This window comes from Eubalaena glacialis, chromosome 11, assembly GCF_028564815.1.
Source record: "Eubalaena glacialis isolate mEubGla1 chromosome 11, mEubGla1.1.hap2.+ XY, whole genome shotgun sequence".
Classification (NCBI taxonomy): Eukaryota; Metazoa; Chordata; class Mammalia; order Artiodactyla; family Balaenidae; genus Eubalaena; species Eubalaena glacialis.
In genome coordinates, this window is record NC_083726.1 from 47,973,623 (window position 1) to 47,999,170 (window position 25,548).

The following is a 25,548-nucleotide window of genomic DNA, read 5'->3' on the forward strand; positions in this document are numbered from 1 at the left end:
TTAACTACTGCCAACAGGATAATATTTCCAAGATCCATTCATTTTTGAGCAAATTTTATTAAACAATAAAAGTTTAATAAATTGAGATTGAGTCCAGGATACAGAGAAGCCCCACAGTACCACTCCTTAAAGTTCACTGTAAATGGTATCCAATCTCTATAATATTTTTCTTCCTAATTATGCTTTCCTCCAGCCAACATCAAAACGAGTTTGCAGTGCCAAAACACACAGCAGGCTGGGTGGACAGGGGAAGAGTTCTGGGAAGTGTTCTGCATGAGGGACCAAATTCAAGCCAGGATTAAGCTGTACTCAAGATAACAGAGCAGGACACGGAGCAATTATCAGACTGGGCACGGCACGGGGAGCGTGCCTATGAGGCGACTGCTCTGGCCTCAGACCTGATTCCTCTTATCTTTTCCCCATTTCCCAGGTCATAGGGATCTCCTTATTCGCTCAGCTACAATGGTTATTGGCAAGGTAGAGACCTTTTTGAGTGGCTTGACTCTCACAATGGGGAGTGTCCAACTTTCTGGAGTTACGGGACACGTTATCATTTGATGCAGGAGCCACCCTCTCATTCACACATATTTTATTTCCTAGAAAAATGATAGTGTGTGTGTGTGTGTGTGTGTGTATGTGTGTCCGTGTGTGTGTCAGTGTAGATGAATATGCATATATAAAATTTTGTATATCCACTATTTATTTTTAATTTTTACTTATTTTAGAAAAAGTGAATTAAATTAATTTCATTGGGAGAATTTCATAGCATCCTTTGAGATCACAGATTCTGCACTCCAGGGATGACTAGAGATAGTGGGTGAGGAGGTAACCTCAGAAACCTGGTTAGAAATCACTGAAGTCACAAGAAAGTCAGTGCTTCACTGTGGGTTTTCTCCCTCCAGGCAGTGATGAGCTGAAGCCAGAACAACAGCACCCTCTGCCCTCCTACCTGGAATACAGGCACAATGCTTCCATTCGGGTGTATCAGACTGATTATTTTGCCAGCAAATGTGCGGAAAGTCCTGACAGCAACTCTAAGAGTTTTAACATTAAGCTTGGTGCAGAGATGGAGAGCCTGGGTGGAAAATGTGATCCCAATCAGCAAAAATTTTGTGACGGACCGCTGAAGCCGCGCACGGCCTACAGGTTAGATGTATTACCGTCATTTTGCTAGAAGGGACGTGCTCCATCACTGGGCGCTCATCTGTCTGGGCCTCTGATGCACACGAGCTCCTGTAGATTAATAACCTACGTTACAAGAGTGCTCTACATTTTACTAGGTAATTTATAAAAGTTGTGTTCCTGCCTGCATTCACAGGTAATGTGTAAAGAAGGCCTTCGCGTTGTGCAAAAGCTCCAATTCATTATGTGAAGAATTGAAGGTTCTTAATAGATTGTCCTTTCTCCTAAAACTTCTCTAGTATGAATCAGACAATTTACTTACCATGTTAACAATTGTGAAAATGTCCAAATAGAAAGATTGAGTTCAGGGAGACTCAAGAAATATGAGGTCTTATCTTCCACTTTTAGTGAGGACTGGAATTTACCTTCTAAGGCGTAACAAGATGAAAGTGCTCTTTGGTCCAGATAGAATCCTTGAAGGGAAAGGCCCCTGAATGAGTGGAAGCACCCTTTCCTCCCAGTAAGATGGCAGATGAAAAGGAGCAGCTATTTGGTTTGGCCCCAGGGAGCACTGCTACAGCCAACAGGCCCTTCCATCTGTAGGAATGGTCTGTGCCCTTCATCTACACTATGCTCCCGAAAGCAGGTGTAAGTATACACAGCCCCCCAAACCAGGATCCCCAAGAGATAGAGAACCTAGGCTGCCATCTTGGATATAAGGCCACAGGCATCCAAGGTTAGTACTTCTGCAGAGGATGTGCCTTCTCTGTTGGGTGTTGGCAGAGCTGATATCCAGCCAGTATGGCAGTCAGTCAGGTTCTCTATGGGCCAGTGTCCATTCTGGTTGGACAGTGTCCAGGTCTTATTAACTCTTGCATACTTTGAATATCACCCCTGAATTTCAGCAGAAACTTTTCTGCCAGCTCCAAAAGGAGACAATGACACGGCATCATGCCATTCTTAGCCCCTCCCTTGCATCAACAAAGGCAGGCCAACAGTTTCCCTAAAACAGAGGACTCACTTTGAGCAGGAACTCTGCAGAACTACCTCTGCCCAGAACTCACCACAAAAGTGCTATTGCCACACAGCCAAGGTTGGCACCTCCAAAGTAAACACACACAAACTTATTAGTGATGTTTGCTTGAGGAAGAGGCCACATGAGCCTACCTGAAGGAGATGAGATCTCAGACAGAGCAAAGGAGAAATATAAAAGAGATCAGAACGCCAGGATCCTTTAGTTCCTATTAGAATCAAGAGATGCCTCAGCTCCTTGGTCACTTGGGCTCCAGGAAATTTGAGGAAAAGTCTCCTAAGGGCTATTTTCTCTTTGTGGGTTGGAAAGTTGAGGCTGTTTTTGTTTGTTTTCTTGTTTGCTTTTTGAAAGAGAAGGAGAGAAGATGACTCATTACTACGTTTAAGAAAGAGAACAGGGGCTTCCCTGGTGGCGCAGTGGTTGAGAATCTGCCTGCTAATGCAGGGCACACGGGTTTGCGCCCTGGTCTGGGAAGATCCCACATGCCGCGGAGCAACTGGGCCCGTGAGCCACAACTACTGAGCCTGCGTGCCTGGACCCCGTGCTCTGCAACAAGAGAGGCCACGATAGTGAGAGGCCCGTGCGCCGCGATGAAGAGTGGCCCCCGCTTGCCACAACTAGAGAAAGCCCTTGCACAGAAACGAAGACCCAACATAGCAATCAATCAATCAATCAATCAATCTTTAAAAAAAAAAAAGAGAACAAGAAGCTAGAGAGAGTTCATGTGTGGACCAGGCCCCCAGTCTCCCAGCACACCCCTTCCTGTCCGTAACAGCAGCCAAGGTCCTAGGAAGAGGCCCTGCATTCAAGTTCCAGCACTGCCACTTTTCAGCTGTGTAACCTTGTAGATAGCATTTCAGTTCTCTAATTCTCACTTTCCTCATCTGCAAAACATCACAGGACTGTCCTGAGGAGTCATGTAGATGACAGATCAAACCTAGTCATGTCCCTTCTAGATTAAGGTCTTCCAGTGGTTCCCATTCATTTCCAGGAGCAAGTGAAGATTCCAGAGCAGGGCACACAAAGCCCCCGCCTCCTCCCTCCTGCCTGCCCCGCCAGCTTTGTCTCCCACCATTTGCCCCAAGTACACTCTGCCCTTTTGCTTTGCCCTATTCCTCTGAGTTCCCTTAAATCTGACATGGCTCTCTTAGACCCCTGAGCCTTTGCACATTCTTTTCACTCTATTTGGGATGCCCTCCACTCTCCTGTCTGACTGGTGAATTGCTTCATACACTTTAAAAGCCAGCTCAACCTGCAACTAGCCGGCGCCACCCCTATTAACCCACAGCTGGGCAGTTGGGCCCTCAGCTCCATTTCCACAGCACACAGTCTCTACACCCCTCTAATCCTCCAGTTAGCAGTGGTTTTTAGCCCTTTGTTTAATAGCCTACCCTCTTCACTAGGCTTCAAGAGCTCACAGTCTAATAGGGGAGACAGACATGACATCGGTCACAGAACAATATGGCAAGTACCGGGCACAAAAGAGACGCCATTAAATGTTTATGAACAAATAAGGGAATGAGCCAAGATGCTCTATGAAGAGTTACACATTCTTATTATAGCTTAATCAACTCCTGCCGTACTAATTTGTTTTCTAGGACACAGCTTTCGTCTATTTCTCCACATTTCGTTCACTCCTGTGAACAGCAGGCCAGGCAGATAATGCTTGATACGAGCACAGAGAACCGCATGCTAAGTGACCCCCCGTGTGGTAGCTGCTGAACCCAGGCTCTGTGTAGGCAGAATTCTGCCTGTCTCACGACGATAATCACCATGGTGACCCTCAATGCTCTCAGGCATCTTTTTTTTCAGAGAGAATAGGTAGACAGGAAGAAACATGGAAAAAGAAAAATTAGGATGGAAAAGAAATGAGAAATGCTAGGTTTAGCTGATATGCAAGTGTATTATGTCAACGAGTATATAATGTGTTTCCGTTCATTGTTGGGTTCCTACTATCCGGATATATAATTAGCGTTGTTCCATATGGGAAGAGAACAGGCGGATCATGATGGGTGAGAAGCAGTTTGGAGGTTGGGGAAGTGCTGATCTGGTTTTGTTTCTATTCTAAATAGAATAGCAATGTGACCACGATCAGGTATCAGCTTCTCTTGACCTCATTTTCCTCAAATGAAGGAAATTGAACCACATGATCTGTAACTTTCTGCTATAGAATTCTGATTCTGGACACATTTAAAGTTGAAAAACTTACTATCAGATATCAGTTGATTAAAATAATCTTATATACATATACAGAAGACATTTCTGTAAAATAGGGGCAGAAATGTTGAAGGACATAAGAGGGGTATAGGTAAATAAATGCTATGAAGTTTCAAAAGTCTTCTTGAAGGAGGTATCATTTTGGCTGGGCGCGGAAAAGTAGGGAAGAATTTGAAACTATGGAGATTGAGGCAAGAGGAGATTCAAGGTGCAGGGAACAGTCACAGTACAGAGGCAGAAATACACAGATTGTTTAGAGAAGAGCAAATACTCCCATTTGAAAGTGGGGGTCATGTAGAGGGGTAGTGGGGAAGACAAAAGCAGGAAGATAGGATGGGACAGGATTCTGAATAGGTGCTAATTGCTGGGCTAGGAAATGTGGTTGTGGAGTCCATTACTGGAAGGGTTTAAGGGCAGAGTTCCTGTGGACCTGCTAGCTTTAAGCCAAGCCTACAGTAAGTCATTATCTCCTTCCAGGGTTCCTAAAGGCCCTTATTCATCTGGATCCATTTTGTATTTTGCATTTGCACCTGTGAATCCCAGAATTCCAGAGCAGAACCTGTCAAGATTGTTATACCCAATGCTTTTATTTTCACAGATGAGAAAACTGAGGCATAAAGAACTTTGGGACCCATTCACCTAATCAGTGACAGTGAGAGCTAGACCTCAAACCCTATGCTTCCTAGCCCAGGCCCTTTTTTGCCACCCCTCCAACAGAAGTCACTGCTGTTAAACCAAAATTAAGCCAAGAGGAAATGAGAGAAAGCGATTTGGACTACGAGTCAGAAAGTACTGAGTTTGGTTTTCTTTTACCAGCTTTCTCTATGATCTTGAGTGAGAAATGGAATCTCCCCAAGCTTCAGGTTCCAAATCTCTGAAATAATATCATAACCTTCTTATATTGGAGAGGTTGGAGATGGTCAAACAGAATCATATTTATAAAAGTTCTTCACACTTACAAATCACTATACAAATAAATGAAACTTTTTTTTTAACATCTTTATTGGAGTATAATGGCTTTACAATGGTGTGTTAGATTCTGCTGCATAACAAAGTGAATCAGCTATACATATACATACATCCCCATATCTCCTCCCTCTTGCGTCTCCCTCCCACCCTCCCTATCCCACCCCTCTAGGTGGACACAAAGCACCGAGCTGATCTCCCTGTGCTATGCGGATGCTTCCCACTAGCTATTTTACATTTGGTAGTGTATATATGTCCATGCCACTCTCTCACTTAGTCCCAGCTTACCCTTCCCCCTCCCCGTGTACTCAAGTCCATTCTCTATGTCTGTGTCTTTACTCCTGTCCTGCCCCTAGGTTCTTCAGAACCTTTTTTTTTTTTTTTTTTTTAGGTTCCATATATATGTGTTAGCATACGGTATTTGTTTGTCTCTTTCTGACTTACTTCACTCTGTAGGACAGTCTCTAGGTCCATCCACCTCACTACAAATAACTCAATTTCGTTTCTTTTTATGGCTGAGTAATATTCCATTGTATATATGTGCCACATCTTCTTTATCCATTCATCTGTCGATGGACACTTAGGTTGCTTCCACGTCCTGGCTATTGTAAATAGTGCTGCAATGAACATTGTGGTACATGACTCTTTTTGAATTATGGTTTTCTCAGGGTATATGCCCAGTAGTGGATTGCTGGGTTGTATGGTAGTTCTATTTTTAGTTTTTTAAGGAACCTCCATACTGTTCTCCACACTGGTGGAGATACACTGATACAGTGGCTGTATCAATTTACATTCCCACCAACAGTGCAAGAGTGTTCCCTTTTCTCCACACCCTCTCCAGCATTTACTGTTTGTAGGTTTTTTGTTGATGGCCATTCTGACTGGTGTGAGGTGATACCGCATTGTAGTTTTGATTTGCATTTCTCTAATGATTAATGAAGTTGAGCATCCTTTCATGTGTTTGTTGGCAATCTGTATGTCTTCTCTGGAGAAATGTCTATTTAGGTCTTCTGCCCATGTTTGGATTGGGTTGTTTGTTTTTTTGATATTGAGCTGCATGAGCTGCTTGTATATTTTGGAGATTAATCCTTTGACAGTTCCTTCGTTTGCAAATATTTTCTCCCATTCTGAGGGTTGTAAAAGAAACTCTTTTCATGGGAGAGACTCCTTTCAATGTCCAAAGGTATAAGGCATTAGCAACACACACCAACTCCTCCCCTCCCACTTAACACGCGTTGACTGCTTGTTACCCTTTGGGGACATTGCACAATACCTCCATCAACAGTCTGTTATTCCTGGAAGTACAACTTTTGACTTGGAAGGTTTCTTTTAGAGATGGAAATTATAGATGTGGTTGATCAGTATCATCTTGAAGATGTTGAGGAGATTATACTTGGACCTGGGCATGAGTGAGAAGGAGAGGGCAAAAGGTCAGAACAATTTGTCCTGGCTGGTACTAATGTTGGTACTACTTCAGCATTATTACAGGATGTGCCCAGATACTTTTGGGTTGAGCAAATCTAGATTTTTTTTAAGGAAAAAAGAGTCGTCCATTACTTTTCATACAATTTAAATTAACCCTAGAAAAAGTTTTCCCATATAAACCGATCCTCATACTCTCAGTAAACCTATAGTCTGGGAATCTTCAGGATAGAACGGACTGAAGAGGTCACCCACGCCAATCTATAACTTAGTGCAGGGCTGCTGTTCTACAGATTCCCTGAGAGCTGGTTCTCCAGTCTCTGCTTAAACACCTTCAATGACTGGAAGCTGACTACCTATGAGGCAGCTCATACTCTAGATGTTAGAAAGTGATTTTTTGTTCCCATATCGCGCTATAACTTCAGCCTACTAAGCTTAGTTTTACATTCAAGAGTGTAAACCTCGAGATGATAGGGACTTATTCTTTGCAGTATATCCAGCTCCTGGACAGGTACCGGCACACAGTAGGGGCTCAATAAATATTTGATGAATAAATGAATGAATGCATGAATGCACAAACCCAGGGCTATCTGATTTCATAATTCATACCCTACCCTACATACATATTGACCAGGTGACCACCCTGTTTCTCCTTGACCCTACTGTGGTGAGTCACTAATTTGTACTTAAATAAATTGGTTTTCTTTTCAGAATCAGCATTCGGGCTTTTACCCAGCTATTTGATGAGGACCTGAAGGAATTCACAAAGCCACTCTATTCAGACACATTTTTCTCTTTGCCCATCACCACTGAGTCAGGTAAGGCTAACCTTTCCATCGACTTTACATAGTCTGCCAAACACCATGTCACCTACAAGAGCCTCTAGTGGGGAGATCTGGGGACTTGGCTGATGGTGGTAAGGGGAACATTTATTTTTGCTTGGATTTTAATCTTTATATGATCATGGATTGATGTGGACTAGAGGAATTTCACAACTTCTGTAGCAGAATGGACTGAAAGAGGATTAATCTTGTAAAGAAGGTAGAAAGAAATACCAGATTCTTTTCCTATTAAAAATGAATTTTTTTAAAAAACAGTGGATGAAAAACATTCAAATCAAGAGCTTGCACAGGCCAAAACAGAAGTAGGTACAAAAGGCTTTCAAGTCATTAGTGGGAATGTGTATATGAAATATATACATAGAAATGCATAGAAAAAAAAGACTAGAAGGAAAAAACACCAAAGTATTAATGATGAATATCTCAAAGTAGTGGGATTACAGGTGACTTTTTTCCTTTTGTTTATTATACGTTGCTTTTACATGATAAAAAATGTTAACTTGGCTTTACATAAATTTATGTTAGAGGGAAAGCCTGAGTAATAATAGTCGCTAATTTTACTTTTCACCCTGTGGAGCAGCAGTTTTAAGCATTGTGCTTAGAATATACCTGATCCTCACTACAACCTTTTGAGGTAGATCCTATTATCATCCCCATTTTAAAGGTGAGGATTTGAGGTACCAAGAGTTTATGTAACTTGCCCAAGATAGCAGAGCTGCAATTCTGGCACTTTCTGCCTGACCTCTTAACCTCTGCACTGCTCGGATTCAGAATATTTCCAACATGCTGAGAATAGCTTTATTGTTTAGCACATTGTTCTTTGATAACATCATCTTTCCAGCCTTTCCCTGTACCCAGCCTTGCACACTACGTGGTCTCAGGAAGTTCTTCTTTACAGCTGAAACAGCCTCTCATGCTGTATGACAAAAGATGACTCAGCCTCACAAACACTCCCATCTATTTATGCCAAATATAGGGATAATATCCCACTTTTCAAACCAAAAAGGGATCAGAACACAGGAGGATTTAGATGTGTTTGCTTATAATTTAATGTTAAGTAAGGGATTTGTAAACACAATTCTTCCCTATTTAAATTATTGTTATACAACAAAAATTGTATGTAGTCCAATAAAGGAAGATAGTAAACATATATCCAAAAAAAGAATATTAACCACAGTAAAAGAAAGATGACTGTGTTGATTTGGTAAGTAAGTCTTGAAAAGCACATTGAATAAACAAATACAAGGGCTTAAAATGCAACTTCAAAAATGGACTACTCCACAGACCTAAATGTAAGAGCTAAAATGATCAAACATTTAAAAGAAAACATAGGAGTAAATTTTTGTGACCTTGAGTTAGGAAATGGTTTCTTAGCTATGATACCAAAAGCACAAGCAACAACAACAACAAACTAGATAAATGGGACTTAATTAAAATTTAAAACTCTTGTGCTTCAAAGGACACCGTAAAGAAAGTGAAAAGACAACCCACAGAATGGGAGAAACTATTTGCAAATCATATATCTGATAAAGGTCAAGTATCCAGAATATGCAGAACACTTACAACTCAATAATAAAAAGACAAACAACACAATTTAAAAACGGGTAAAGGATGTGAATAGACATTTCGCCAAAGACAATACATAAATGTCCAATAAGCACATGGAAAGATGCTCAACATCATTAGACATTAGGGAAATGCAAATCATAACCACAATAAAATACTACTTCACACCCACTACAATGGCTATCATCAAAAAGACAATAACAAGTGTTAGTAAGGATTTGGAGAAATCTGAACCCTTATACATTGCTTGTAGAATGTATCAATAAAATGGTGTAACTTCTTTGGAAAACAGTTTTGCAATTTCTCAAAAGGTTTAATAACCTAGAGTTACCCTCTAACCCAGCAATTCCACTCCTAAGTGTATACCCAAGAGAAATGAAAATAAAAACTTGTATATGGAGATTCATAGCAGCTTTATTCATAATAACCAAAAAAATAGAAATAACCCAAATGTCCATCAATGGCTGAATGGATAAACAAAATGTGATATATCCACACAGTGGAATATTATTCAGCATAAAAAGGAATGAAATACTGATACATGCCACAACATGGATGAACCTTGAAAACATGGCTAAGTGAAAGAAGCCAATCACAAACAAAGCACATATTTATTACTCAATTTATTGTCCAGAACAGGCAAATCTATGAAGACAAAGTAGATTAGTGGTTGCCAGGGTCTAGAGAGAGGGAATGAAGAATGACTGCTAAGGGGCATTGGGGATTCTTTTAAGGGGGTGATGAAAATGTTATAAAATTGAATGTAAAATAATTGATTGAATTGTGCAGTTTAAATTGGTGAATAGTATGACATGTGAATTATATTTCAATAAACTGTTTTTAAAATGGGCTACCTGTTCATAAACTCCCAGTGGCAGTATCGAACCAGATAATAAAAATGGAATTTCATTAAAATAATTCTGAGCAGTTCACTGGATTTGCCAGTGTCCCAGATGCTGTAAAACACGTTTCATACAAGTTAAATAGCATATTTACCTTGGTGGCGAACTGCTGGCCTTTATCTCAAGTGCCCCAAAGCTTTACATACAAGCATAGATGAAGTCCCAAATTCCTTTATAAGGTGAACACCATTGACTTCAAAAGTATAATGACCAAGCTGCTGTTACATGGTAGTAGCCAATGTTTCATCTTTTCAGCTGCATACTGCTTAGCCTTTAGATAGTAAATGCCTTAATGTGGGCATCGTTTGAATCCTTCTGTAATAACATTCCTAGGGAGATAGGGTTCCAATAGCTATCTTACTGGTTCTTTAACACTAATTTTCCCACCTGGGTTTGTTGTTGCCCTCTGGATTATTGTAGAGCCTTTGTTTGGAGTTATTGAAGGTGTGAGTGCTGGTCTGTTCTTAATTGGCATGCTGGTAGCTGTTGTTGCCTTATTAATCTGCAGACAGAAAGCCAGGTGAGTACAAAGATCCCTTTGGCAATTGGGTCCACAATTTTAAAGATGCAACTGAAAATGCTCTTTAGCCTGAAAAGTCAGGAGGGAAAATCATTTAATTTCTCCAGGTTAAATCACCTTTGTTTCTTCAGAAAAACAAGAATCAAACTCTAAAACCATGACTCACTTTTTTCAGCCTCTCTACATACCACTGCTGAGTCTTGCCCTTACCAAATGACTGAGGGGCCATCTGTAGCCTCATTTGGATGTGAAATAGCTCCTTTGGCACAGGAAAAAAAAATCGTGTGTGTGGTTCAGTTACCTCACGAAGACAGAGATGTCTGCAAATTGTGTGCCCGAATACTTTTCTGAAATATGCTGAAAAGTATGGTTGACATCTCCATTTTGTGGCTCATATCTGCCATGCTAACTTAAGAAGGGACCAAAAAGAACTAAACAGCATGTGGCCCCAATGCCATGCCCTCTTTTCTTAGGGAATTTCTTTTCTTTGGCATGTCCTCTCTCTTGCAGTCGTGTCTTGCCTCTAAGGTTTACTCTGTGTGTGTGTGTGTTTATAGAAAGCTTTATTGAGAGTGTGGGAAGTGATTATGACCTGTAGCCAAAAACCAGAAGACAAGTCTTCAGCTATTGCAGGATGGTTTCTGAGTGGGAAAAATCTATTTCTTCTTTATGTTCTTCCTCCCTTTTCCCTCCCTCAAAGGGATGTTGGCTGAGTGTAAAATATACATGTACTGAAAAATCCATATTTGCACAAACATGCACAGCCTTACCATAAATGGAGAAATTTGTTTAAATTATTTCATAATCAGAATATAAGTCCTCTCCCTTGTGTTTCAGCCATGGTCGAGAAAGGCCCTCTGCCCGCCTGAGCATTCGTCGGGATCGACCACTGTCTGTCCACTTGAACCTGGGCCAAAAAGGGTGAGCACGTTTTCCTTCACTTCATTTGTTGAAAGATGAGTTGACTGTATTACATGAGATTTGCTAATGAGATCTTTCTCCTTTTGGCTTTTCTTCACAGTAACCGGAAGACTTCTTGGTAAGAGAGAGAACTCATTAGTTACTGTATTATCTGCTTTTGAAATGTAACTGGGGCTGGGCATGGCATTTTCCCTGTTCTTCAGTAATTTTCTTTTCTTTTTATTATATTTTTAACTATAGCCCAATAAAAGTAAATCAGTTTGAAGGACACTTCATGAAGCTGCAGGCCGACTCCAACTACCTTCTATCCAAGGAATACGAGGTACAACTCAGAGGCAATGATGCTTTAGCACCCCTGGTCCTTAGCAGAATTTCCCTCCAAGCCTTCACTGTGGAATCACAGGCTGATTGGGCTCAGGAGTTAGGATGGCACTTAGGGTCTCAGCTGAGCGTTCTTTTGTGCCTGAATCCATTCCCTGCACAATATACCACCTAGTCTCAGAGGCCATTTTGATCTCCAGAATAGTACAGCAGACAAAGCGCTACCCAGACCAGATGGTAAGAAAGAATTGACAAACTTCAAATGGAAACCAATGCTGTCATTTTTTTTTTTTAACATCTTTATTGGAGTATAATTGCTTTACAATGTTGTGTTAGTTTCTGCTGTATAACAAAGTGAATCAGTTATATGTATACATCTATCCCCATATCCCCTCCCTCTTGTGCCTCCCTCCCACCCTCCCTATCCCACCCCTCTAGGTGGACACAAAGCACCGAGCTGATCTCCCTGTGCTATGCAGCTGCTTCCCACTAGCTATCTATTTTACATTTGGTAGTGTATATATGTCAGTGCTACTCTCTCACTTCGTCCCAGCTTACCCTTCCCCCTCCCCGTGTCCTCAACTCCATTCTGTATGTCTGCATCTTTATTCCTGTCCTGCCCCTAGGTTCATCAGAACCATTTTTTTTTTAGATTCCATATATATGTGTTAGCATACGGTATTTGTTTTTCTCTTTCTGACTTACTTCACTCTGTATGACAGACTCTAGGTCCATCCACCTCACTACAAATAACTCAATTTCATTTCTTTTTATGGCCGAGTAATATTCCATTGTATATATGTGCCATGTCTTCTTTATTCATTCATCTGTCGATGGACACTTAGGATGCTTCGATGTCCTGGCTATTGTAAATAGTGCTGCAATGAACATTGTGGTACATGTCTCTTTTTGAATTATGGTTTTCTCAGGGTATATGCCCAGTAGTGGGATTGCTGGGTCATATGGTAGTTCTATTTTTAGTTTTTTAAGGAACCTCCATACTGTTCTCCATAGTGGCTGTATCAATTCCCACCAACAGTGCAGGAGGTTCCCTTTTCTTCACACCCTCTCCAGCATTTATTGTTTGTAGATTTTTTGATGATGGCCAATTCTGACCGGTGTGAGGTAAAACCTCACTGTGGTTTTGATTTGCATTTCTCTAATGATTAGTGATGTTGAGCATCCTTTCATGTGTTTGTTTTATACAGATTGCTGTCAGTTATTTAAGCTGGCCTTTTGCTTGCCTGGGAGACAATGTGGTTTGGTGAAAAGTGCCCAGGCTTTGGATTCAGTTCCCAGCTTTGCCACCTGTGTGACCTGGGGCAAGTGAATTATCCTGTCTGAGCCTCATCTGTAAAATGGAGATGAGACTACCTCCTGTGGGGCTCTCGTGGGGATCAGAGCTGATGCACAGTGGTCGAATAGGAGACATTCCACAAATGCAGCTAGTGTAACATATGATTATATTATTATGTATCTCAGGGACTGTCTGATTTGCCCTTTTCTATCTCACATTCTTCACCTGCAAACTTATTTTTGACCTAACAGGACCTAAAAGACGTGGGTCGAAACCAATCATGTGACATTGCACTCTTGCCAGAGAATAGAGGGAAAAATCGATACAACAATATATTGCCCTGTAAGTTTTGTGTTGAAATTTGTAATACTGTCTTCCTCTAGCCATTTTTTCTCTTTTCCACGAGTAAAATGGGGCAAAGCAATATGGTATAGCTGGATATGGGAGATCAGAGGCTCTGAAAAGTCTTTAAAAAGAAATGACTTGTATGTTATTGCATTCTGGCTCTGAGAGGCCTCTTATGCTGTTGACATTTCACCATGTGGTCCTAATGCTTCTCCTTAGAGGCCTAAGAGCAGTAACAGGGTTAACAATAAGGGCCAAGCTGGGTTTACTTAAAGTCTCTAGTTAGCAATTATATATATATTTATTTGTTTGTTTGTTTATTTGTTTATTTATATATGTATATATATTTATATGTTATCCTTACCCAATTAGGTGAAGCAATAGAAGGTAGTTTTTCTGGATTGTATTCATTCTAGCAGTGAAAGGGAGCGGGCCACTCCATCCGGCAAATGATATGGTATTACAAAGGAAAGCACAGAGGGGGCTTCAGAGAGCATTTGGCTCATCTGCTTGTGTGTTTCTGGGCCACCTGTGCAACCAGAGGCAAGTTAGTGATCCTGTCTAAGCCTCATCCTCAAAATGGAGATGAGAATACCTCCCTTATGGGGCTGTCATGGGGGTCAGAGCTAACGCACATCAAATACCAAGCATTCTGTAAACAGTAGGAGAATCACCGTGACTCACTGACAAATCTCTGTCAATAAATTTCCTTGCAGACGATGCCTCTCGAGTGAAGCTGTCCAATGTGGATGATGACCCGTGCTCTGACTATATTAATGCCAGCTACATCCCTGTAAGTGAACCAACCACGGGGCCATAGTAACTGGGATGAAGCTTTGACGGGTGGCTATGCTGGAGACAACTCTCCTCCAACACGCTCCCACCGTTCTTAGGTCTGGAAACATGTCAGTTTTAGAGAAAAAAAAAAAAAAAGATCATGTCTGATTGCCGTAAAACGCAGGCTGTCCTATTCAATCACTGCTAAGGCCCAGTTTTCAAAATGGCTATAGTCACATATGATTATAATGAGCCCAGGAGGCATTTTCAAAGGTCATTTTCTCTCTGCAGCCCTTAGTCAAGTTTAGAGCTCCCTGAGGAAGCTGGACGTCCACGGCTAAGGCTGCCGAGCTAGGGAAGCTGATTCAAAGTTTATTTGGATTTTTGAAAACCACAGACACAACTCAAAGGTTCCGTCAAACCTTTGGGCTCAGATTCTGGCTAGCATTTCACCAGCTTCCTACAGCACCTACAGTGGAAAAAGCTTTAAGGTCAGACAGACCCTGTTTGAATCCCATCTCTGCCCCTTGCTGACTCTAGGACCTCGGGCAAGTTGTGTCAATTCTTTGGGCCTCCATTTCCTTTTCCAAAAAAAGTGAGGATGATATTTACCTCAAATAATCCTCCATTCACTCCATAAACACTATATAGTAAAGTGCTAACTGTAAGTCAGACTCTGAGCTGTGTACAAGGAGAGGGTCAGATGGAATCCTAACCCTCAGGGAACTCCCAGCAGAGTTGTGGCATCAGGAAATGACAAGGTAGGTGATGCCCTTGACAGGCTAGAATGGTGCTTCTCCAACATTAACATATATCCACATCATCTGCGGGTCTTGTTAAAATGAAGCTTCTGACGGGACTTCCCTGGCGGTCCAGTGGTTGAGACTCTGTGCTTCCACTGCAGGGGGCGCGGGTTTGATCCCTGGTTGGGGAACTAAGATCCCATGTGCTGCGCGTCTCGGCCAAAAAAAAAAAAAAAAAAAAAAATGCAGCTTCTGATTGAGCAGGACCGGGGTGGGACCTGGGATTCTGTATTTCTGACAGGCTCCCAGATGATGCCTGTGCTGCTGGTCTGAGGACCACTCTCTGAGTAGCGAGAGGCTGTAGGTTGCTGCAGGAGCTTCTGGGAGAACATCCTCCAGCAGAAAGAAAGATAAAGGAAGGCTCAGCCGAGCAGGCACCATGCTGAGACTTGGAGGACAAATAAGGATTCGCCAGAGGAGAGACAGTGGGTGGGGCGGGGATGGGGGTGGCAGAGGCGACACAGTGTAGAGGCCCTGAGGAGAGGCAAGGAGAGAAGGAGCTTCTACTGGGATCTGCAAGTAATTCCATGTTGCTGGAGTGCAGGATGTGTGGGTGAAAATATCCTAGCTCATAGAGTTGTGGTTACAATTAAATAAGATCTGTGAAAATCCTGACCCACAGCATGTTATAGGGTGGATGCTCAATAAACAGTGGGTTCTCTTCCCTTAGGTTTCCCTTGCATGGTATCTCTTACCAACAACCCAAAGTCAAGTACCTGAAATGACTAAAACTCTTCTATGTTAAATAGGGAAAGAGCCTGATCAATGTCAGTTCCTCAGAGAGTCCATACACACACACGCACGCACGCGTGCACGCACAGGTATATATATTTACACACACTCATAATTGAGGGTGAAGTGTTTTCTAAATTATTGCCTGAGTCCTCCACTGCCTTTAAGAATAAACACGACCTAATAAAAAAGAACTTGGCTCTTAACAATAGTTCAGTGTTCCGGCCTTTGTCCTTCCTGCTCCCAAGCCTTGACGCGTGTTAGTATCTTTTTTTCTCAAGTCAGGGCCCTGGCAAAGACTTCCATCTCACCTAATCTACAGAACTAACCCTTTGTTTAGAGTTGTGAAGAGGCCCATTGTTTCCGACTCTCCACATTGTAAATTCATTGCAGGGCAACAACTTCAGGAGAGAATACATCGCTACTCAGGGACCTCTTCCCGGCACCAAGGATGACTTCTGGAAAATGGCGTGGGAACAGAATGTTCACAACATCGTCATGGTGACCCAGTGTGTGGAGAAGGGCCGAGTGAGTAAACGGTCTTCCTGACATACCAACCTTGCTTTCCTCCACCTGGGTGTAATTCTACTCCCCATCCCCATCAGAAGTTAAAGACCATAAAAGCCAAGTAGGGGTCATGTAAGAACACTGTTAGTGAATTAAAGCCACTTGGTTATAAAAGGCTCTATCGTAAACCCAGGTGATGCCCAATTCTGATTCTGGGTCTGAAGTTTCAGTCAAAGATGTTTGCATTTGACAACTGGGATTATCAGAAGCGCCCATGACACAGAAGGATTACCTGGCCTCTCGTCTGCTCCATTCTCCGCTGTATGGAGAGAAGAGATAAACCGGCAGAGTCCCTGGCGCTGTCCCTACTTTCAGGAAAGAAGGAGAAGTGAATTTTAGGCTGTGTCTGCAGAAACAAAGTAAAATAGTTATCTGGACAAACTAAGCAAACCTCTTGTACTGGCATTTATAATCCTCTACTTTATATGGTTACTTTGAGGATTAAAAAGAGAGATTACATGAAGTGCCCAGTAACTGTGCTCACTAATGATATGTCCACAGTCTTCTTTTGCCTGTCTCCACCTGTGAATGTGAGCTTGGCTAAATGTTCTGACTTTGCAAAGATCACATGGCACATGGCACTGGATCCAGGTTGGGACAACGATATCAAAATATAAACAAAAAAGGGCCAGGGAGACAATGCCTTCCTCTTCCCAACTGGATCTTTCTTCAGAAAAACAAACAAACAAACAAAACCGAGAAATTGTAAGACATGGCTTATGTGCTAGTGGAATTGAAATGCTGAGGAAATCAAAAAAAACTCAAGCCATAGCACACTGAGCCTGAAAGGAAAATGAATCCGAGGGTTGGGGGGGTTTGCTCCTTGAATGGTGTCTCTCCTTCACTTGGAGCAGCAGCCCAGCTTCAGCCCTGGCCATGAGCAGGTTAGTGCAAAAAAGATGGTCAAATCGCCTTAGCACCTCACCCTGGATTCCAGCTCAGGAAGACGTTTTGAGGAGGGAAAGCACAGGTTCGTGGAGGAGGTGCGTTTCCGGACTCACTTTTTTTTTCTGCCCGCCTTCCTCTAGGTAAAGTGTGACCATTACTGGCCAGCGGACCAGGATTCCCTCTACTATGGGGACCTCATCCTGCAGATGCTCTCGGAATCCGTGCTGCCCGAGTGGACCATCCGGGAGTTTCGGATATGCAGCGTATGTTGGTTTGTTTGACTTCGTTGAATAACACAGCTTGGGCAGATGAAGAACACCCGTGAATCCTATTTTCCGCTGGTTCCTTCTCCTGCAGTTTCGCTCATAGGAACCCCTGCATGGGCATGGTTGTCAAATCTGAAGGTTTGCCTCAGGCCGTGCCTCTTATTAGTCGCTCTGCTCTTACAGGAGGAACAGCTGGATGCCCACAGACTCATCCGCCACTTTCACTATACGGTGTGGCCGGACCACGGAGTCCCGGAGACCACACAGTCCCTGATCCAGTTTGTGAGAACTGTCAGGGACTACATCAACAGGACGCCGGGGGCCGGGCCCACCGCGGTGCACTGCAGGTACTCCACCCCCCGGGGGCCAACAGAGTGGCAGCCGGGAGTATAAATAAGGGTGTAAGCCTGAAGAATCTAGTGGCTGCAGGATCTGTCTACCCACCCAGTCTACAGAGGCCCAGGGGATGTTCTTCTTCCACCCACTCCTCCCCAACCTCACCCCTTTGCACTGTCTCTCACCCTCACTCTCCATCTTTCTCTCCCTCTTGCTCTTTTTCCTACTATAGCAAATGCAAAGTTCTTATGTGACTGCCAGGTCCCCCATAATTAGGCCCCGTCTCACCCCCCAGTCCAAATTCCCAGAGACTCCCCTCCCACTGTAGCCGGGGAGGAAACTGCTCACACTCATCCTTGCCTCTTACCATTCTTACTCCTGGAATGGCCTTCTCTCTCCTCCTGTGTAAACCCTAACCAGCCTTCAGGATCCCTGCTCTAGACTTCCTGCCGGGTCGAGTGGCACTTGCCATATGTGGCAACCCAGTTTTGCTCTTAAATTTCTGTTCTCTCTTGACTTCTCTTAGCTTCAGTCTGTACGTCCATAAAATCAAGCTAACAAGCAGTGTCTCACTCTCTTTCTCCCTGGGGAGCCTGGTGTTTAGCTAATTAATGTTTGCAGAAACACTCTGATAGCCCTAACTGAATGGCACTAATAAATAAAGAGCAGGGAATTGCTACAGTAAGAGAAATGTCAAATGTACTCATTTTCTCCAAATCTGCCCAGCACCCTAGGAGCCCTGCTTTTATATGTCATTGGAACCCTGATGCTTTTAATAGGAATGTGAGGCTCTCAAGAGCTTCCTGCTTTCTAAAGAATGGCAGGCATTTTCACCCAATACCACTGAAAAACTGTTCTTCTTTATCCTATAAATATGTGCGTCAAAAATCCCCACATTATGCCATCATTTTAGGGAGCAATTTGACAATCCCTGGTAGAGCTGAAGGTGTTCATATTGCTATGATCCAGCAGTTCTGCTTCTAGATATCAACCCTTGAGAAATTCCCACACATGTGCACAATGATGTTCACTGCAACACAATTTGTAATAGAGAAAAACTAAAAATGATCTCACTGCCTATCAGTAGGGAATGGATTAGTGGTGGTTTATGAACTCTATAAAAGAAATTAGATCTACATGTAACAATGTAGACAAATTTCAAAAAACAATATTCAATAGAAATGTTGGCAAAAGAATACATAAAGCGTGTTACCATTTTAGTAAATTTTTGAAACACACTAAAAGAATATATTGTGTGTGGATTTACATGAATATAGGAAGAGTATGAAAGCATGCACGGAAATGATACACAGCAAGTCCTTACCTCTGGTGGGGTGGGAAGATGGAGGAAGGAAGGAGGAAGGATGGAAGGCCAGAGCCTTGGTTATATTTCTTTGAGAGAGCACATTGAGAGAAAGAAGTATTCCTGTAGTCTCCTCTAACTTGGAAGGGAAAGGAAAGATTGTGCTAGAGTCTCTGGATGCAGTCCAGAAAGGCCAGTTTAATAAAAAGGCTCAGTCTTTCTTTACGCTCTCTTCTAGTGCCGGTGTGGGTAGGACTGGAACCTTCATCGCATTGGACCGAATCCTCCAGCAATTAGATTCCAAAGATTCTGTGGACATTTATGGAGCAGTGCATGACCTAAGACTTCACAGGGTTCACATGGTCCAGACCGAGGTAAGAGTTCGGCTGAAGGACACAGACCAGCCTGTCTGTCTCCCTCCTCGAAAATGTCCAGGGCTTTAATCTGATAAGGGGAAAGAACTATGACTCGTTAGGAGAAGAAAGAGAATTGAATATTGATGTTTTCTAGGACTTTTTATTTTGAAACAAATTTCAGTGACCTTGAGGATGATGTATATTCTTATCTTTACTGAACTGGTTGCCCATCCTCTTTAGGTGGGTAGGAAGAAAAATGGATTTTTTTTTTTAATCAATGCATTAACATGGGGAAAGGTCAGCTAGTTCATCATGGAGGTCATTTTAAGATAGGCTGGTGATTGAGCGCAAGAACTTCAGTTAGTAAAGAGGAAACAGATTCTAATCTCTTCTCTCCTTCAGCCCACCCCAGCTGCAACCCCACACCAAAGAGTGTACATTAATTGTGAAGGATAAATGCTTCCATTTATACAGTCCTTTGACATTTGCAGGGCATTTCTGAACATGTTATCTCATTAAATTTTCACCAAAAAAAAAAAAACAGATGAGAGAAGTATTATTTTCCATTTCCAGGCTAGAAAACTGAAGTTGAGAGGCTAAAGGGCTTTGCACAGTTATGAAGTGGCTGAGCTGGGACTTGAACCCTGTTCTGGAGAATCACAAGCCCTAAGCCCCAAGTGCCCTGCCCCACAGCCTCAGAGTCAAATCTATGTCCCCAGACAGACCAAGCCTGTCATTCCCCTGTATCATTGCCTTACCAGGCCCAAGTTCTCTTGCCCTTGTGTTTCCCAGGTAACACTACAAAGTCCTCTATTAAAAAAAAAAAAATGCCTATGGTCAAAAAGGGGAAAAGTTCTACATGCTACCATGTCCCCTGTTAGAGTCACAGGATACATGAAAGCTGTGCAGGTGGCCGTGCTCCACAAAATGGAGATGTCCTGCAGCAAAGGCTCCCCTCGAGCTTGGTTGAGCTCACTATTTCTGAAACTGCTTTGACCCCAGATTCCCTTCTTTTTTTTAATAAATTTATTTATTTATTTATTTATATTTGTTTGTGGCTGCATTGGGTCTTCGTTGCTGCGCGCGGGCTTTCTCTAGTTGCGGCAAGCAGGGGCTACTCTTCGTTGCAGTGCACGGGCTTCTCATTGCGGTGGCTTCTCTCTTGTTGCGGAGCACGGGCTCTAGGCGCGCGGGCTTCAGTAGTTGTGGCTCTCGGGCTCTAGAACCCAGGCTCAGTAGTTGTGGTGCACGGGCTTAGTTGCTCCGTGGCATGTGGGATCTTCCCGGACCAGGGCTCGAACCCGTGTCCCCTGCATTGGCAGGTGGATTCCCAACCACTGTGCCACCAGGGAAGCCCCCGGATCCCCTTGTTGTACAGCACATATTAATATCCTGCAGATCCTCATATTCTGTTACACGTTTGAGAAAACACTGTCGTCATTGCCTCTTACAGGCAGTGCCCACACCCAGGACCCTCTGTCCCCAATTCCATAATAAAATTTTAAATATTTTATTATGAAATTTTTAAAAAATACATGAAACTAGGGAAAATAGTATAATGAATGTCCATACCCAAACCCCAGTCTCTACAGTTATCAGTATTCTGTGTTCTTTTTGCATTTATAGCCCACATACACTGTTCCCCCAGCTCATGACCTCATTGGAATATTTTAAAGCAAATGCTACTAATACTGTGTATTTAAAAACATATATATTTAATATAATATATTTTTATATTTTATATATTTATATATTATGCATTATTAATATTATATATTTTATTACATATATATTTTTACAGTTATATATATATTTTTTTACAGTTAAGGACTCTTTAAAAATCATGACCACAATACCATAATCACACCTTACAATTTTAATCATAATCCCTTAATATCATCTAATATCTAGTCAGTGTTAAAATATCCCTAATTATCTCAAAAATTGCTTCTTTCACTTAGTTTGCATTAGAGTCCAAAGTCCATACATTGCGTTTGGTTGAAGTCTCTTTTAAATTTCTTTTCATCTATAACAGTCCTCCCTCTGATTTGTTTTCTGTGCCATTTATTTGTTAAAGAAATCTGTTCATTTTCCATAGATTTTCCCACGTTCTGAACGTGGCTGACTGCTTTCTCATAATGTATTCCATTTTTCATAATGTAAGGTAATGTATTCCTCTATTTCCCATAATTTTTGTCAGTGGGTCATTAGATCTAGAGGCTTCATTAAGTCTAGGTTCCTTTTTACCACCACATGCTTCATGGGTGGTGCTGAGTACTTCCTGTTGCATCATATCAGGAGACACTTCCTGTCTGTGTCTCTTCTCCATGCTGATGAAATGACAATGCTCATCCACTATAACATTTCCCATCAGCCTTTCGCTTAACGGTTTTGGCAGCCACTGATGACCGCTGTCTAGCTCTGTTCTTTAATTAAGGGTTGTAGAATTATATCACACTATATCATAATTGTTTTCCTTCAGCTTTTTCCACAAGAAAAAGGGTAGGGTAGGAACTTGTTTTCCTTTGCTCTAACCTCAATATTTTTTTTAATCTATTAAATGAATGAACAAATATCCTACAATTATGCTGCTAAAAAGTCAGCATCAATGTTCCATTATTAATTTGTTTTCATTTTCACAAACTCAAACCATACTTAATTTGTAACTTGGGGAAGAGGAGATTATCACATTATAAATAATCGCAAGGGGTGTGTGTGTGGCGGGGGGGTTCAGGCTCCCTGGTTATTGTCAGAGCTTCTTGGGCCATGTATCACTTCTGTACACCTGCTCAGAACTCTGCAGACGCATTTTGGCAAAGAGCAGGCACCCCTGTAAATATCAGGCTGTAAATATCACTGTAAATATCACTGGCTGACTTCCAGGGCAGGGGCAACACGATATGCCAAAGCTCTCCCTCCTCCTTGGACATAACTCCTCTTTGCCCTATTCTCTTCCCCTTCTCCTCCTAACCTCTCTGCGGATTCTATGGTTCTTGTTCTTCAGCCTGCCTTTTCAGTGTTCGAGTTCCCGAGGGTCTGTCCTCAAGGCACAGCTCTTCTTTCTCTCCATCTTCATTCTTCGTGATGTCCTCCACTCCCATGGCTTTGGGAACCACGTAGGTGCTCATATCTCCCAAATCTCATTCTCCTTCCCCAGCATTCACCTGAGTACCTGCCTCCTGGACAGTTCCACCAGGAAGCCTTACAGTCATCTCATCTCCAACTCAAAATCCTCAAAACCGAACTCATTATCTTTCTTTAAAAACACAAACAACAGGGACTTCCCTGGCGGTCCAGTGGTTAGGACTCCGTGCTTCCATTGCAGGGGGCCCAGGTTCGATCCCTGGTTGGGGATCTGACTTCTGTTCCCACAGTTCCCATAGTCACATCCGAGCAGTGACTAAGCCCTGTCCATTCTACCAAGCATCTTTCTCCTTGTTCTAGTCTCTCGCCCCTGCCCCTGCCCAGCCCTTTATTAACTCCCAGTGGGCCTTCGCAGTAGCCTCCTTGTGGGTCTCCTGCCTCTAGCTTCTGCCCTAACAGCTCCATCACCACTGCCACCACCAAAGTGCTCTCTCGCTGTGTCAACTCCCTGCATAAAAATCGTGGAAAGCTCTTCATTGCTTTAAAATGAAGTTCAAGCTCTTCGTAGCCTGGTTCCAACTTACTTCCCCAGTTTCATGTCCTAACGCCACCCATCCCCACTGTTTTAGGGTCTGTCAAAATTAAGGAAGGTTTCCCTCTCTGGGCCAGAATCAACAATTCTTTTGATCTTGCTGAATAAAGATTGCAATAAGATAGAAATTTTCTCTTTCCTTTTTTCTCTATCAAACAAAATCCCAAACAATATCCAGATATTATCTGTCTTGCTTGAAGGCTCTGCTGAAGGTGGGCTCCTTCTACAGTCTCAGATGCTCAGAACCGGCACCGCTCACTTGGTTCTGAGTGCAAAGGGGTGCGATCCACAGCTGAGCCCCTGTGGGTGACGGTTCCAGCAAAGGAAAAAGGACATTCTGACATCCCCTGTATTACTTTTCTGGGTCCACAGAGAGAGTCAACCTCAACTTTATTCTACCTTATTTGAGAGACAAAGGGGTGCAGGGCTTCACAAGTTTTGATAAATATATTAAAGAGCAAAGGTTTCTAAACAAGGAGGCATTAGACAGGGAGTTTGCGAGTGTGTCCCTCCTTCTTTTAGCTGCGAGTGTGTCCCTCCTTCTTTTAGCTGCGAGTGTGTCCCTCCTTCTTTTAGCCTGGCTTGGGGCATGTTTGCAGCCTGACTCTGGGAGAGACACTCGGACGGAGCAATAACTTGTTAAAGAACAATAGGTGAGAGTCACCGTCCGTCAATTGCATCTGCTCCCCACGAGGAGGAAACAGTGGGATGTTATGGGACTCGGTGCTCATTTGGGGGATTGTCCTGGGAGTTTCCCATGACCTATGCACCCTACATTTTAACTACACTAGACTCCTCACAGTTTTCAGAATATATTTGCACTTTCATGTGATTTTCATCATTTGGAATGTCCTGTTTCTTTGCTCAAATTCTTAACAAATGTCGCCTTTTCTCTCTAGCTCCATATTTTCCTCCCCCCAAAGTGAACCTGATGGCTTCTTCTCATGTATGAAGCTTTATAAACAATTCTGTCTTATGTTTATCACTTTATAGTTATTTGTTCACATGCCTGCCCCTCTGCTAAACTGTGCATTCAGAGACCATGAAAGGCTATAAGTACAATCCTATAAATATTATCTCGTACTACAGCTATTGGTGAAATTGAATGGAACTAAGGCTTCACCAGCTTGCTGGACATAGGAAAAATGATCTTTTATGATGTGAAGTTCATACATTAGACTTTATCTACTTTTCGTTAAGAATAAAGTGGGACAATGAGGTATCACCTCACACCGGTCAGAATGGCCATCATCAAAAAATCTACAAACAATAAATGCTGGAGAGGGTGTGGAGAAAAGGGAACACTCTTGCACTGTTGGTGGGAATGTAAATTGATACAGCCACTATGGAGAACAGTATGGAGGTTCTTTAAAAAACTAAAAATAGAACTACCATATGACCCAGCAATCCCACTACTGGGCATATACCCTGAGAAAACCATAATTCAAAAAGAGACATGTACCACAATGTTCTTTGCAGCACTATTTACAATAGCCAGGACATGGAAGCAACCTAAGTGTCCACCGACAGATGAATGGATAAAGATGTGGCACATATATACAATGGAATATTACTCAGCCATAAAAAGAAACAAAATTGAGTTATTTGTAGTGAGGTGGATGGACCTAGAGTCTGTCATACAGAGTGAAGTAAGTCAGAAAGAGAAAAACAAATACCATATGCTAACACATATATATGGAATCTAAAAAAAAAATGGTTCTGATGAACCTAGGGGCAGGACAGGAATAAAGACTCAGACGTAGAGAATGGACTTGAGGACATGGGGAGGGGGAAGGGTAAGCTGGGACGAAGTGAGAGAGTAGCACTGACATATATACACTACCACATGTGAAATGGATGGCTAGTGGGAAGCAGCTGCATAGCACAGGGAAGTCAGCTCTGTGCTTTGTGACCACCTAGAGGGGTGGGATAGGGAGGGTGGGAGGGAGGCGCAAGAGGGAAGGGATATGGGGATATATGTATACATATAGCTGATTCACTTTGTTGTACAGCAGAAACTAACACACCATTGTAAAGCAATTATATTCCAATAAAGATGTTTAAAAAAAAAAGAGAGAGAAGCACAACAACAAAAAAATAATAATAATAAAGGAAAGTTTTAATAAAGCACAAGCTAGGGAGAAATTCAGGGTAGATTTTGATTCTAAAGTTTAATGCTTTCTTGCACTCCGATTTGACTGTATGTTTTCCAAAAGAAACGATCAAAGTATTGCCCTTACCAGTAGGATAGACCCAGTATTTGACTGAAGAACATGAACTATCATTATTACTAGGTCAAGTATTGTAACTGCCTTTAAGATTTAAAGATCCAAGAACAAAGAAGAGAGATGAAATGTGAATAAAGAATAAAGG

General features: G+C 42.3%; 1 protein-coding gene across 2 annotated transcripts in view; it reads left to right on the forward strand.

The window, feature by feature from the left end:
• Positions 1 to 25,548, forward strand: part of PTPRB (protein tyrosine phosphatase receptor type B) — a 113,314-nt gene that overhangs the window by 81,356 nt on the left and 6,410 nt on the right. For both annotated transcript variants that reach the window (XM_061206321.1, XM_061206322.1), the window contains 12 exons: positions 903 to 1,146; positions 7,472 to 7,578; positions 10,488 to 10,587; positions 11,425 to 11,508; positions 11,609 to 11,626; positions 11,749 to 11,830; positions 13,378 to 13,468; positions 14,188 to 14,264; positions 16,177 to 16,311; positions 17,379 to 17,501; positions 17,688 to 17,851; positions 19,382 to 19,517. In XM_061206321.1, the coding sequence (XP_061062304.1) occupies positions 903 to 1,146; positions 7,472 to 7,578; positions 10,488 to 10,587; positions 11,425 to 11,508; positions 11,609 to 11,626; positions 11,749 to 11,830; positions 13,378 to 13,468; positions 14,188 to 14,264; positions 16,177 to 16,311; positions 17,379 to 17,501; positions 17,688 to 17,851; positions 19,382 to 19,517 (1,361 nt within the window). The remainder of the gene's footprint in view (positions 1 to 902; positions 1,147 to 7,471; positions 7,579 to 10,487; positions 10,588 to 11,424; positions 11,509 to 11,608; positions 11,627 to 11,748; positions 11,831 to 13,377; positions 13,469 to 14,187; positions 14,265 to 16,176; positions 16,312 to 17,378; positions 17,502 to 17,687; positions 17,852 to 19,381; positions 19,518 to 25,548) is intronic.